The sequence below is a fragment of the Pituophis catenifer genome, unplaced genomic scaffold, assembly GCF_029215685.1.
Source record: "Pituophis catenifer annectens isolate HBS135680 unplaced genomic scaffold, rPitCat1.0.hap2 SCAF_6, whole genome shotgun sequence".
In the NCBI taxonomy this organism is placed as follows: domain Eukaryota; kingdom Metazoa; phylum Chordata; class Lepidosauria; order Squamata; family Colubridae; genus Pituophis; species Pituophis catenifer.
Window position 1 is genome coordinate 93,110,346 of NW_027256886.1, and position 15,990 is coordinate 93,126,335.

At 40.2% G+C, this 15,990-nt stretch overlaps 1 protein-coding gene across 2 annotated transcripts in view; it reads left to right on the top strand.

The window, feature by feature from the left end:
* GRID1 (glutamate ionotropic receptor delta type subunit 1) overlaps positions 1-15,990 on the top strand; it is an 802,371-nt gene that overhangs the window by 736,141 nt on the left and 50,240 nt on the right. For both annotated transcript variants that reach the window (XM_070945420.1, XM_070945421.1), the window contains exons 9-12: positions 696-797; positions 3,569-3,766; positions 7,709-8,033; positions 15,301-15,439. In XM_070945420.1, coding sequence (XP_070801521.1) covers positions 696-797; positions 3,569-3,766; positions 7,709-8,033; positions 15,301-15,439 — 764 coding nt within the window. The remainder of the gene's footprint in view (positions 1-695; positions 798-3,568; positions 3,767-7,708; positions 8,034-15,300; positions 15,440-15,990) is intronic.

Consider the following 15,990-nt stretch of genomic DNA (forward strand, 5'->3'; position numbering starts at 1 on the left):
TCAGAAACTCAGGTGGATCCTGTTGAAATGTAATCTGAATTGAACTGTCTTCCTGTTCTAACAATATAAATTTCCAATTAACAATTGCAGTTAAGAACTGGTCAGTGGAACTCATCGTTAATAACATCAGTAGGGACATAGTAGAACGGAAAAAGTTCTATTGTTATATAATCTGAGTGAAAAAAAACAACACCACATTTTCTGTGTTTCTTCATTACTCAGTCACTTATAAAATGAGTCACCAAGTCAGAGCTCAAAGTTTTTAATTCTGGTTCTACTGTGTTTTCCCGAAAATAAGACCCTGTCTTATATTTTTTTGAACCCTGAAATAAGTGCTTGGCCTTATTTTCAGGGAGGTCTTATTATTTTGGGGTGTGTGGAGCAAGACGGGGTTCCTTTTGCCATCTTACCTGATTTCCAGCTCTGTCTCCCTAACCCTAACCAGAGGAAATGGCAGAGACTGGCTGCACATGCATTTAAATATTTTCGGGGAGGGTTTATTTTTGGGAACGGCTTATTTTTGGGAAGGGCTTCTTTTTTGGGGAGGTCTTATTTTCAGGAAAACATGGTAAGATTTCTAGAATGTTCTTTAATTCTCTGGCCTGCTCCTTTTTTTGTACCTGTTTTGTATACCACAGAGATACTTTAGAGAAATAGATACCTTCCCCTCATTCCAGTTTTATTTCCATTTGCAGTTAGCAACGTGGGACTCCAAGAAGGGGCTGAACGGGAGCTTGCAAGAACGGCGTTTGGGCAGCGACCTACAGGGATTAACACTGAAAGTGGTGACTGTCTTGGTATGACCATGTTTGAACGGAGGAAGTAAAATGTCCAAAAATTATACTTGCTAGTATCTTTTTTAAAAAAATTTTTTTTAAAGAATTCGATTATCTGTTGTCATTTGTAGAATGATGTGTTGCGTTTTTTTCCCACAGTGAGACTCAAGAAATTAACACCTTGAGTAAAACAAGATCTTGCAATAGTTGCATGCAGCATATGTCTATATCACATATTTATTGCTAGGTTTACATTTCACTCTTATTCCAAGATGTCTAGAGAAAGTTACAATTTTAAAATGGTAGAGCAAAAAATAAACACTATGAAGAAACGAGAGAAGCATTTTATCTTTGATCACCAATGACCCCATCAGTGGCTGGTGATTTGGCATGGGCGTTCTTTCTTTGCATTCATTTTCCCTCAGGATCTGCTGGTCGTTAGACCTCAAGAGACGTGACAGCAGGAAGAGTGAATGCAAATGCAGTATTAGCCCTTGTAGTTAGAGTAGGGCTAAGAAATAATTTCAACAGATGCTCATCCTCTGCAGGAGTTTCCCAGCATTTCTTGAATATCTTCTGAATATGTCCAATTAGTGACTTTTCCATCTTGGAGACCACAGGCTGATGACTACCTACCTGACTCATGGATAAAGTTTGTCTCTCTTTTACCCCTTAAGGTAGTGATGATTAATCTTTTCCTGACCTGCGCACATGTGCGCAAGAATCCCCAAAATGCAATGCCCCCGGCACAAGCCCCCCCCACACATGCACAGTAGAGACCAAAAGACCAGCCGGCTAGCAGGAGGCATGCACGCATGCGTGGCAGAGCTGAACTGGGATGACAGCTCACATGTCTACAGAGGTGCGTGCCACCTCTCCCACGTGTGCCATAGGTTCGCCATCATGGCCTTAAGGCCTTCAGACATGTTGCTTTGAAGTAAGATTTAATTCTCCTTTGAGTGGGATTCCATAAATGAAATGGAGAAGGGCTTTTATTCTGTCCTTTGTGTTGTGCAGTGAAATATCCCCCCTCCCCACTTAAGCAAACATCTGACCCCTTCAGTTATGGCAGGAGGTCTGTGGCATTACATTCAACTGCAAGCAAGTTTTCTTCTCGCTCGTTTGACAATGGCAGATGGAACTTAGGCTGATTCATGTGAATATTACACTTTTCAAATTATAAACCTGGTATTAAAATAGTGTCTTCTTTAGTCAATCCTGCTGACTTTAACCTCAGCACAATGATTAAGACACTATTATAATAATTATAAATCAACATTAGCATAACTATGGTATAAAATTTGTATTAAAAATTTATATATAAAGATGAGAGAAATGTATACAGAGCTTGTTTTCTCTCCCCAGATTTTCGTGGGGAGTCTGTTTCTGAATTTCCAATACCTCATCAAATCTCCTGATATTTCTCTTGTGTTTTGTCCAGTTTCTGGACGCTAATCAAAATAGAGGAAGAACTGCATTAAAAACTCAAATGTCCACCTTTAATCTAGTGATGGAGTCCTTGAGTAGAAAGAGCAAAGAATCATCAGTGGTGTACATTCCCTACTAATGTTGTGGTTGAATTAGCTTCATCTTTTCCTAGAGGATCCTCAAAATTTCTCAAGAAAAAAAAAATGTTGACAGGGAGGAAACACCAAGCTGTCAAAAAAAAAAAGGCATCTATGCCTTTTTATCATTTTATTGCAAAATTTTCATTCGTATGTCAGCCTACCTGTGCAGTTTGCCTGTAAAGCAAAGCTACTCTACAGTCCATGAATTTATCTGATCCCCAAAACTGGACCTCAAATAATTTTGCTTCCCATCTGGGAAATTAGACACTCAGAATTCTTGAGTGTGGTTAATGACAGAATCAGATTCGGTTTCCTCCTAGTCACAGGTGTTCCAGAAATGAGGAAAGACTCCAGTAATGAAAAGTGGACATTTGTTGAAAGATATGTGACCAATTGATGTTGCTCATGATGTTCTCAGAAGAACTTAGATAGAAGTGTCTTGCTCATGTCTTCTGTTTTTAAACATCTATAGTTGTGTCTACTATGCCTAGCATAGAAATAACTATTGAACACCACCGCAATCTCAATATGTTTTCCTTCTTTGTCAGAATTGTATAGTTCCACTGATTGTCTACTTGTTATGTCAAACACAACAGCAGGTGTGTGTCAGCAGTGTGAGAGATGCAAGCTTCCTTCCTGTCTAGCTACAACTTCTCTCCTGTGCTTCTCTTGGTTTTGGATCTCCCTTCACATCATAGTTTAAGCTAATTTAGGAGCTCCCCCCAAGATTTTTTTTTAGTGTAGGCTCTCCTGCATCATTTATCCTCTTTTCCCTCTCAAATTGTTCAAGGTCATGATCATATCTCTCTCCAGTCAGAAGGTGAACTGGCCCATCCAAAGGTGATGTCACTACCAATGGGTGGAGTTTGCACTGACAATAAAATCAACGGTTTGACAAATGAGCACCTTTCTCTGATTCATTTTGAAAGCAACACTTGATTGTGAGACTCTCTCTGTTCTTGTAACCACCATTATTAAGTTAAACATGCCTTAGGTTTAGCCACTTTAAGCTTCACCCCTGGATTAGCAATAACTGGAGGATATCTCCCTCTTCATTCACAATTATTGTATTCTTGAGAAAAAACCAAAGACAAAACATGAAGCTTCAATTCTCCAGACCTGGCAACACAGCTTGTTGAGGTGCCATCAAAACTGTGAGTCAAGCTATTTTTGCTTTGTAGTGTTGTAAGTCTCCTTTAAAGATCAGTCTTGCTTTGTTCTCAGGAAGAACCGTTTGTTATGGTGGCTGAGAATATCCTTGGGCAACCAAAACGTTATAAGGGCTTCTCCATTGATGTCCTGGATGCCCTTTCCAAGAATTTGGGCTTCAAGTATGAGATCTATCAGTCTCCTGATGGAAAATATGGACAACAGCTCCATAACAGCTCCTGGAATGGCATGATTGGTGAACTGATTAACAAGGTATGCCCCATAATATCTGGATTCTGTTTCTTTTAGGGGAGAGTTTAAAAAAAACCCATTTTCCCCTCTACGTTGAACTGTCTTTCCTGTCCTAAAAATAAGACATTCCTCATTAACAGTGAAAGTTAAAGAAGTGGTCATTGGATTACGAAGTGGTCAGGGTTACTAATATCAATACAATAGAATTTTTTTAAAAATTGGCCAAATGTGATTGGACACACAAGGAATTTGTTTTTGGTGCATACGCTCTCAGTGTACATAAAAGAAAAGATACGTTCATAAAGAATCGTAAGGTACAACACTTAATGATAGTCATAGGGTACAAATAAGCGATCAGGAACAATGTCAATATAAATCGTAAGGATACCAGCAACAAAGTTACAGTCGTATAGTCATAAATGGAAGGAGATGGGTGCTGGGAACGATGAGAAGATTAATAGTAGTGTAGACTTAGTAAATAGTTTGACAGTGTTGAGTGAATTATTTGTTTAGCAGACTGATGGCGTTCGGGGGGAAATTGCTCTTGTGTCTAGTTGTTCTGGTATGCAGTGCTCTATAGCATCGTTTTGAGGGTAGGAGGTGAAACAGTTTATGTCCAGGATGTGAGGGGTCTGTAAATATTTTCACAGTCCTCTTTTTGACTCGTGCAGTATACAGGTCCTCAGTGGAAGGCAGGTTGGTAGCAATTGTTTTTTCATTCAGTAGAAGTGAAGATACAAAAAAGTCCTATGATCAAACAATTTTCTCTGGTATTATATTATGCACAAATTCCACAGTTTAGTTACTTTTTCCTATCAGTTAATTTTAGAAATCTATCTACTCCTCATCTCTGGGAAATTTTCCACGCATTATATTTAGCATAAAGTCTTTCACCTAAGAATATTTAGCGAATATTTAGGTTTTAGGAAATGTTTAGTGGCCATAGATGAACTGTGTATAGCTAATGGAGCATTTTCTGATGTGGTTTACTTATGAAAAAAACCCATTCCATTTTGTTGAAAACTATCTTTCATTTATGGTCCCCCCCCACCTGTAATATTATTTTATAGTGATCAGTTGAATAGCTTTCAAGGAAGAAAATATTGTTTGTTTATTTTAAAACAACAGGCTTGAAAAATATAGAAAACAAATCACAAAGTGATTGAGTCAGATTTGAGTCTGAGTGAGTGGCATTGACTCGTAAGTATGTGCTACTAAAATAAGGCAGAAGACATTCCAGCAAAGAAATCCTAAAGAATACAGATACCAGAGTACATTTTGTTGCAAATGGTTCATTTCTGAGAAGGCTGAACATCGTCATAGCAATAGAAGCAAATGTTCTACAGTTCTCTGCCAATAATAAAACCTAACTATAGACATTGATGTTCAGTAATGTGATCGTTCCCAAATCGTTTGCTTACCGACTATACAATGCTCTCCTATTATCCAGCATTTCTATATGAAAAAAAGTTTAGCATGCAAATGTGAAACCAAAACACATGATCAGAAAACAGTTAATGATCACTCTACTATGATGAAATATTCATATTTTTCTGCCCCTTTCAAGGCCATTGCCTATGTGTCTTCTGAAGGTTTCTTACTCAGAGAAATATTTTTTTACAAACTCTGGTGGCTCAGCGGGCACATAACACATTAAAATGTTCTCCTAGGAGCACATCTCACATATAATAAATTCTGTATGCATATTGGAAGGGGAGGGAGGTGCCCAGAGGTGGGCTTCAAAAATTTTAGCAAGGGGTTCTCTGTCCGGATGGGCTGGGTGGGCGTGGCCATGGTGGGTGTGGCCTAGTCAGCCTCCTGCACCACAGCAGAGGGACGTTTTTGCCCTCCCCAGACTCCGGAGGCTTTCCTCCTGAACTGTTTAAATGTCAATGTCCATATATAATAGAAGTTTTGCATTTAAAGTTATTTCACTATTAGGAAACCTTGGGGTGTATTTTCCCATTCAGGCTGAGAGTGGAAATTTAAGTTTTTCCTTAAAACCTCTTCCGTGCCGCTTACTCGAAAAATGACCGTAACAGAGAGAAGCGTTTTAAATTAATCTTCTGCCTCATGTGCTGTGTTTTTGTTTTTTTTTTTTGCACGAGGAAGTTATTTTTAGTGGCACAGCATTCAAACAAGCAATCTTAAAAATACAATCTGAGAATTGCTCTGGCAATTGGGCTGCATTATTTGATTGGTTTTTAATAGCTAAGCCCTTTCATCTCAGAATGAAAAAAAGAAAAGAAAAGAAGGTTGGAAATTATTTTTGCCTTCCTACATTACGGAGCCTGTCGCATTTCTGAAACAAGTCTTCCAAGTTTGGAATTGCACCAGGCCAGTTTTAGAAGAACATAGCAAATAGGGAAGCAGGAATGACTAACCACTAACATAACAGAGAGAGTAACAAAACAGCAGCGTTGGAAGGTGCTCTGGAGGTCTTCTAGTCCAACTTCCTGCTCAGGCAGGAGGCCCTACACCATTTCAGACAAATGGTTGTCCAACATCTTCTTAAAAACGTCCAGTGTTGGAACATTCACAACTTCTGGAGGCAAGTTGTTCCACTGATTAATTGTTCTAACTGTCAGGAAATTTCTCCTTAGTTCTAGGATGCTTCTTTCCTTGATTAGTTTCCATCCATTGCATCTTGTCCTACCTTCAGGTGCTTTGGAGAGTACCCCGCTCTTCCTTGTATTGCAATACTTGTATGATTTGGCTGACAAGTGGCATTACCTCCTATGCTACCTGTTTCTTGTCCACTGAGAAACTAGCAACAATTACAACCTCATCCTTCTGTCTGCTAGACAAGTTGAACCTTCCAGAGGGAATATGTGACTTCAGAGGAGCTCCCTTCTTTTATTTCCCCATCACACTGTTCCTTGTAGCAGATTTCTTCATTCCACTGGTAGGAAGGTAGACAGACCCACGGGAGGCCTTTTCGTCATGTCTAAGTGTCCAAAGGTTTTGACAGAATAAGCTATGTTCATGCCACACCATGCCATAATTTCCTGAAGCAAAGCCTGATGGTTGCTGGAGGTAGACATTGTTCCAGTATACTTTGCAGCAGAATCCTTCTTCTGCTTCCCTGACATGGCTGAGTTAACCAGCATGTTGTGGCCTGCCATTGGCCAGCAGATCTGGCAGCAGATTCAGACAGTGAGGAGGTTGGGGAGCAACATGGGCCAGTCCTGGAATCTGGGGAAGGCTCTGACAAAGGCTCTGTGTTGGAGGCAGAGATGGGGCCAGGGCCGTCTGACAGTTGCCGGCAGCAGATGTCAGCTGCCTTTGGAATCTGACATCAGTGGGGCAGAAGAACAGCTGGATCCTGTTCCCAGTGTGCACATGCGCAGAGTTGTCAGACGAAGGGAACAGCTATGGAACAAGGGTCGACTCAGGAGTAAAGCCACAGGTGGATGGTGAATGGCCCCTCCCATAGGGAATAAAGAGGAGCGAAGGGGAGGGGAGTTTGCAGAAGACAATTAGTTCATTTGGGTGAAGATCTGTTCTAGTGGTGGGTTGCTACCAGTTCACCCCCGTTCAGGTGAACTGGTAGCAGCGGTGGCAGGAGGCTCCACTACCCCCACCTGGATGTCATCAAATATGCTCTGTGCATGCGCAGAAGCTTTTGCGCATGCACAGAAGTGGCACACGTACACAAGCGAACCAGTAGCAAAGATAAGCGAAACCCACCACTGATCTGTTCCTGCATTCTTGCCGAGTATTGTCTGTTACAGTGTGGAGTCTGAAAAATATCGGCCTGGCCTCTCTCCAAGCCTGATAAAGGTCGGTAATTGTGAACTATCTTGAAAGACTGTGGGAGAGGAAAGACTTTGCTGGAGAGGAATTCACTGTAAATTAAATAAAAGGAGTTTATCAGGACGAGGACTCAGCTTCGTGCTGCTGGGGAAGCCTAGGTCAGAACACAGCAAGGGGGTTTCACCACTCCTTCTCTTGTCTTCGCAGAGAGCTGACCTGGCCATCTCCGCCATCACCATCACCCCTGAACGAGAGAGTGTGGTCGACTTCAGCAAGCGCTACATGGATTATTCCGTAGGCATTTTGATCAAGAAACCGGAGGAGAAAATCAACATCTTCTCTCTCTTTGCCCCCTTCGACTTTGCTGTGTGGACTTGCATAGCTGCGGCCATCCCGGTAGTTGGTGTCCTCATCTTCGTGCTGAACCGAATCCAAGCAGTCAGAGCCCAGAACTCCTCTCAGTCTGGAGCCTGCACTTCCTCCACGCTTCACAGCGCCATTTGGATTGTGTACGGAGCCTTTGTTCAACAAGGTACTCATTTGCATAGCTGCTCTCTGAATATTGATGTTTGAATATCTATGGAGTTCCTCAATCATCCAGGTCAAGGTTGTCCCAAATGTCCCCCCCCCAAAAAAAGCAACTGAATTGAAGAATGCTTCTTGGATGAGAAGTGAAATGTTTTCAAAGATAAAACCAAGAAGTCCAGTTGCCTTTTGGAAAAAAAAAAAACACCTTTGGGACACTTTGATGGTGATTCTCTACTTGGCTTTTAATTTGTGGAACAAATAAACCCTGACAAGCAACTAGCTTGATGAGTAGATTGTGATTTATGGGGTAGTGAGGCCATCCGAATAGGCCTTTGAAGCTGATTTCAAAAGCACATAAAACACTTTACACTTCTGTGTCTTGACACACTTGTCAACTTATGTCATTCTTAGAGTGGTTGGTTGTTCCTATCGCCCTGGGTGTTTTTCTCTTTTTTTTAAAAGAAGCACATGCAATAGTTCAATGATCTTTCAAGTTTACCAGAAAAAAGGACTGGTAAAAATCCATACAAGATGGGAGATGCTGCCACAGAAAAAAAAATAATAATCCATTGTTATTTGGCCACGCACTTGCATTTTAAGTACGTTGTCTTTTGTGGTTGATAACTTTTGTTAATTTTTTTGTTTTAAATGTTGTTAAGTGCTCATGGATTTTCACAGGATAAGGTTGAAATGCTTAAATGTATCTTGAATCAGTTTTTATAACCCTAGTTCCCGGTTATCGGAATAGCCCCGTAAAATCCAACTGAGTTTGTGATATAGCATCTCCTCAGTTTCCATACTTGAAGTCAATCTAATTCAGGGGTGTCAAACTCAAGGCCTGGGGGCCGGAGCCAGCCCACGGGGTGCTTTGATCTGGCTTGCGGGCCCTCCCTAGAAACAGTAAAGGACTGACCCGCGTTGCCTCTGCCAGCAAAAACAGAGCTCAGGAGGCCCACTCGAGCTCCTTTTTCACTGGCAAAGGGCTGCAGGAGGTAGAAAATGGAGCCTGGGCAAGCCTCATGCGGCCTCCCCGAGCTCCATTTTTGCTGGCATAGGGCTGCAGGAGGCCATTGCTGCCAAAACTGGAGCCCAGGTGGGCCACACCCGGCCTCCCTGAGCTCTGGCAGAGGGCTGAAGGAGGCTGTCACAGCCAAAATGGATGAGTGATGTCGAGCTGGCCACGTCCCCATTGGCCACGTCCCCATTGGCCATGCCCCCCCAGCCCTCCTGAGGTAAAACACAACCCTGATGCGGCCCTCAATGAAATCGAGTTTGACACCCCCTGATCTAGTTGATCAGGAGAACCACAATCAGATATAGGATCTATTTTGATTGTACCCTTTGAAGTTGTTGAAATCAGATGTTAATGCTGGCCTATAGTTTTTTGAGGGGGGAAAAAATCTAATTTGAGGGAGTGTGGCTTGAGAGTTGTTTCAATATGAATATGGGCGGCAAATAAATTTAATAAATAAAATTCAATTAAAATTGATCTTACTGGTGCTTCTGTATGCAAAAGTGACGGTAAGTAGAAGCTAGAGCGAACTTACAAACAGTCCTCAGACTAACATTCAGCAATGGAAAGATGTTGCTTTGCGCTATATCTACATCTGAAATACCGTGACTGCATTATATTTGAAAAAGGATGTAACAGAACTTGGAAAAGTCTGGGTCAAACACCATCCAATTTAGCTGAAAGAAAGTTTGAAACAGACAGACAACTGCATGATTGTGCTGTGAAATCCACTGCCACAACCTGTGATAATCGGCACTCCCTTGGATGGCTTTAAAAGAATGGTGTCAGTATCAGATTTGGAAGGGACCTTGGAGGTCATCTAGTCCAACCCCCTGCTCACTCAGGAGACCTATACTAGGGATTCGAACTGCCGACCTTTTTGATCGACAAGCTCAGCATCTTAGCCACTGAGCCACCTAGCCAGGCTAAAGAAGATGAGACCAATTCATGGGAGCCAGGTCTCTTAAGGGCTGTTGGCCTTGAAGATTCAGGCCTCCAAATATCAACTAGTAAGGAACAATGGCAGGAGAATAACATCTCTCCATCTCCTTCTTGGAAGCACCCAAGAAGCATTTGAATGGCCACTGGGAGAAATAGACTGCTGGGTTGACAGTAGCATGACTACTTCTAGGTTCTTAGGATGATTATATAATGTTACCCATCATAAGATCATCCTAACTTCTGTGAGTGTTTTGCAATCTAAATATTATGCCTGCTTTCACTGGAGAAAGGGTCACATCCCCTATGTACTGTAAGAGGAAACATTTCATCATGCAAAGAAAGTAAAAAAAAAAAAAACTTTCTAAGAAGTGCATAATATTATCTTGTGGGCCCAGGCAAATTTCATCTAATTGGCCATTTCTTTTTGAAAAGCAGATACCTATACGGCTCTATAAGCTGAGAATCTGTTCTCTTTTACACCTTATTTATTTATTTATTTATTTATTTATTTATTTATTTATTTATTTATTTATCTATCTATCTATCTATCTATCTATCTATCTATCTATCTATCTATCTATCTATCTATCTATTTATTTATTTATTTATTTATTTAATTTGTATACCGCCCTTCTCCAACAGGACTCAGGGCGGTGAACAGCCATAGTAAAAACGTAACATATAAAATTTAAAAACAATTTAAAAAACATTAAATAATTTTGGCTATCCATTTTAAACAACCCAAATTAAAACCAATTACAAATTAAAACCGAAGGGATGGGATCAAGACCTTATCATTTCTCAGCAAGCAATTCTGATGCAATATATATTACAGGGTTTATTGGAGCTTATTCCACTAACCCTTAATTTCTGTAAGACAACCAGAGTGATCCAGGTACAGTTAAGTACATTTCAATCCCAATATTTTTAGAGGGAGAGATAAAATAAGCAGATATTAATTCTCTCTGCCCCTGATGTACAGATGAAATTGTCTTGACTGGACCTTATTTATTCCTCTTCGCAGATGGTTAAGAGTATATTCTGGAGGAGGGAACATAATCCCAGTCCATGTTAGACTTTGCCAAATAACCTCTAAGAAAAAGGAGATCATTTTGGCTTGGTTTTCAGGCCAGTGGGCTTTTTCTATTTATTCATAGGCAGAGACAGGCACCTATAACATAGCAGGGAGCAGAAGCGTTTTTAATCCTATGGATCTAAATCTGGATCTGTTGAAGAGACACTGACCAAGCCAGGGGGAGGAGTCAAGCAGGGAATTAGTCTGGAATCCTTACATAGGCACAAGAGTTTGACCCACCTTGAATGCTTTTGAACCTTTTCAATGAATGTTAGGCGTGAACAACCACATCCTCACATGAAGAGTTCAATTAGCTAGTTTATTGCTCATTTTCTTTAACAGAAATCTTTTTAGACTGGTGGTTTATACACCTGGGCCAGACTACATAAGATTCACCAGCATTCAAGGCAGGTTGGACCTTTGCCTCTTATGCCTACATAAAGATTCCAGACTAATTCCCTGCTAGACTCCTCCCTCTGCTTAGCCAGTCTCCCTTCAACAGGATTCTATCTATGCAGATACTCTATTTTGGAATAATCACCATCTTCTACCAGAGGTGAAATAACTGGCAAATATTTCTTACCTTCCGTGTGGGTTTATTATCCACCTTCTTCTCACATGCTAGCAAAGAAAAATCTCACTGCACCTGAGATGCATCAGTAACATCAGAAACGTGATTCATTGACAATACATCATTCAAATGAAACAGAATAGCATTAGAACTAAGATGAAAAACTACTCAAGGGGTTGCCCCCCTCCCTTTTAACCATTATTGTACTCCTTAGGATGCAATTTGCAAAGCTATTAAGTTTATTGAAGAAGCAGTGAGAGGCTAAACTTTTAATGAGAAATGTCACCTGTTATCCAATTGATGCGGTCGTCTTGTGCACTTCAAAGAAAATAAACCAAAATATAATTTATATTATACATCTGTTCTATGGAGTAATCAAAATTCAGCTGGATAACAAATATGCTTTTAGAGAATAATAATTTAAATACCAATCCCCCCAAATAAGAATTCCTGAAACATTTTTTTTTAAAAAAAAGGTTTAAAATCAGCAGCGGATGAGGCCATAGATCCTTTTTATGTCATAATAAAAATAAATAATGTATCTGGACACAGTTAGGCCCTCCTGTCTTCAGTATGGGGGTTAACTACTTTTTTCTGTTATATTTCTGTCTCTGATGTGCTGCTTACCACGCAGCATCAATCCACATTACCATTTGGCCTCACTAAGTGATCATTTTTATGCCACAGGGAAAGATCTATTTGACAATACATTTTCTCTGTGATCACTCTGATAAAACTGCCAGCCTGAATCTGAAATGAATTTGTAGACCTCCTTTCTAGAATAAGATATTTCAGAATGCGATGGGAAGCCAAGCAAGTTTCAGAAAAAAGCAGCATCAAAGTTTCAGTGAGTTCCAACTTCTCTAGGTATAAATTACAATGAAACTTAAAGTAAATTTGGAGGATTTCTCCCTGAGTGTTGGGGGAATCAAATGATTGAAATGAAAATTTCTCACCTAATTCTTTGATTTGGGGTTCAGTGTGACTCATTTAAAATGTGTGATTTTTTCAGAACAATTGGAATATCCCTTTGAATTAGCTGAGACAAAAATTCCTGGTCTGCACAATGTTTGAAAATTCCTTCCCACACTTAAAAATTAGTTAAGTCCTAGAAAGCTTAAAAATCCATTTTTCTTCTAGGCTTCCTTCTATAAGTTTTCCACATATAGTAGTGGCCAAAATTGTGGAAACCTTTTGGGAAAAGTATATTTTCTAAAACTAGCTAATAACACCACATTTTTGGGGGGAGTAGTACCATAAAATTATATATCAATGGAAAGATCATTTAATCAAGAATGTAATGCAATAACTTTTATGAAGGACTGGCTATTAGAATAGCAGTTACAGTATAAAGAAGAAAAGTGAAACACGTAGAAAAAACGAGATATACAAAAATTATCACCATAGAAAAAACGAGATATACAAAAATTATCACCATATCAGTTAATACTTAGTTGGGTAACCTTTAGCATGAATGACGGCCTTACAACATCTTCCGATGGAGTGAACCAAGTCTTTTAGTTCTGCAGCTGTTATAATGTGAAACCAAGATTGAAGGATGGCTTCTATTAACTGGGTTTTATTGCTGGGTCGCTTCTGACTAACAAGTTTCTTCTGTCGGCTCCATCGATTTTCCATTGGATTAAGGCAGGGGTGAAATCTAAAAATTTTTGCTACCGGTTCTGTGGGCATGGCTTAATTAGTGGGTGTGGCTTGGTGGTCAGGTGGTTGTGGCCAAGTCAATGTCACTTCTTTGCCCTTTTTTAACCTACAAAACACAACACAACACAACTGGCTCACCCACAATATAAAAGCAGCTGTGCTAGACCCAAAATGGCCCCTGCAACAAGCAGGAACCTCACACAGCCACAAAAAGCCCCCCAAAAACAACTTTCACACTTTACACACACACAACACAACACAACACAACACAACTGGCTCACCCACAATGTAAAAGCAGCTGTGCTAGACCCAAAATGGCCCCTGCAACAAGCAGGAACCTCACACAGCCACAAAAAGCCCAAAAAAACAACTTTCACACTTTACACACACAAAATTCCACATACAGTTTTGTGAGATTTTGTATGTTTGTGTAATTAGAGTGAAACACTACAGAAACACACTAAATCTCAGAAAGCTGCACAAATATTTTTTAATTTTTTTAAATTTTATTTTTATATAAAAGCAGCTAAATTTAAAACTTCCTAAACTTTAAATGGCTAGGTCTAAAAAAGAACAACTAAAAAAAACCCCAATTAACTATTTTTTTTTAAAGCTCCCAAAGGGGAAAAAAACTTACCCAATAGAACAGGGGTCTCCAACCTTGGCAACTTTAAGACTTGTGGACTTCAACTCCCAGAATTCCTCAGCCAGCTTTGCTTTGCTGGCTGAGGAATTCTGGGAGTTGAAGTCCACAACTCCCTGCCTGCTTGATTGCAGGCAGGGAGATTCAGTTGCTTGCTGATGCAATCGATTGCAGGGACTACAGCAAGGCATTGCAACCAGCAGCTAAGGTAAGCAAGCTGAGGGGGGAGGGGGAGGAATCGTCAGAGCCATTTAAAAGGAAAAAAGTTTTTTTCTTTTACATGGCTCTGGCGATCCAAGCTGAGTTGCCTGATTAGCAGGCAACTCAGCTGGGATCGTCAGAGCTTGGTTGGTCAGAGCCATTTAAAAGAAAAAAAAAGCTCTGATGATTGTGCGGCTCAGTTGGGCAGGGGGGGGGCGGGGGCAGGGATTTTTGCTACCAGTTCTCTGAACTGCCCGCCGCCATCGCTACCTACTAGCCCGAGCCTGTCTGAACCGGGAGCATTTCACCCCTGGATTAAGGTCTGGGCTATTCCCAGGCCATTCCAGCAGTGGAATAGGATTATCTTGAAATTAAAAAAAAAAAAAAAAGTGGTGTTATTAGCCATCAAACCTCAAAAATACACTTTTCCCAAAAGGTTTCCACAATTTTGGCCACTACTGTATAGTATTTTCTTTATCTTGGGAAAGCTGAAGTTTTCCACTGATCCTCTAAAAGGACAGCTCTAGGAACTTGGTTCCATTTGAGTTTTTTTGCATCTATGGAAGTTTCCCGTTTCTGGAATCTGTATCTGTTTAAATACACATTAAAAAAAAATAGGGAATTCCAGAATTTGAGAATGGTTGAGTTTGCATGACTCAGCGATGAATGGACCATTGGATGAGCTGAAAGATCAAGTTAGAGACTGATCGCCATGGAGAAAATCTATCTACCCTGTCTGGTTGCTAGGAGTTGAGCATGATTCAATGACACAGAATCAGTCAAATTTCCCATGGTCGACTTAGTGATGTGTATTTGTCTGGGTTTGTTTGCTATACAATGCCCAGAATCAGATAGTGAGATGGGTGGCATACAAATTTAACAATTTAAAAAAAAAAAAAAAAGCAAATACAGAATCATGATGCAATTGTGCAGGTCAGATTTGCTCAAGAAGCTAAATTAGATCGTTTGTGGCAATTTGTCATGGGCATCATAGCATAGCAAATGATAGATTGCTTTTAAAGAACCAAATCAAAGAAGCAAATAGATCAGAGAGAGTAGATCAAGAGATGCTATAAAGGAGCCTGAACCATTTAAAAATACTAATAATTCTTTAGATACGGGCTTCCAAAGATTTTTTCTTTCTTTCTTTTTTTCCTTTGCTTAGGTGGTGAGTCAACAGTCAATTCCATGGCGATGCGGATTGTAATGGGGAGTTGGTGGCTCTTCACTCTTATTGTATGTTCATCTTATACGGCAAACCTAGCAGCATTTCTTACTGTCAATAGGATGGACAATCCAATTCGGTAAGAGTCTTTTCCCATTCTATTATCCAAAGTCTGAATTTTAAAGAAAAGAGTATGCAACAGGAGACAATATGTTTAACAAGCTTCTGGGATAGCATATTGGAATTACAAAGATCCTTCCTAGGTAATCAAGAAGCCCTATCCATCTCCCTCCTATAATCTAGAGCAGAGTTGCCAGAGTTGAATTCTAACATTCTTTTGAATCTGCTGTATGAATCCTAGCCAAGTGGAAGAATACAATTAATTGAAGGCTGCACTTGAGAGGCCCATCCACCATATGGCTCTCATTGTACAGTCTTGTTATGAAAACAAAAAATGCAGTGCTCAACATCTGGCCTTAATGTTTGTGGCATGTATTTGGAAAACCTCAGTTTGGCCTCTCGTTTCACATAAATTACCTGCACATTATTTCACACATGTAAGGAACTTGCTGCCATGGGATGGGAGTTTGCTTCAGCTGCACAGAGCAGATGTCTTGGTGTTACTAAAAGGAGAGAGAGAGAGAGAGAGAGAGAGAGAGAGAGAGAGAGAGAGAGAGAGAGAGAAGGGAG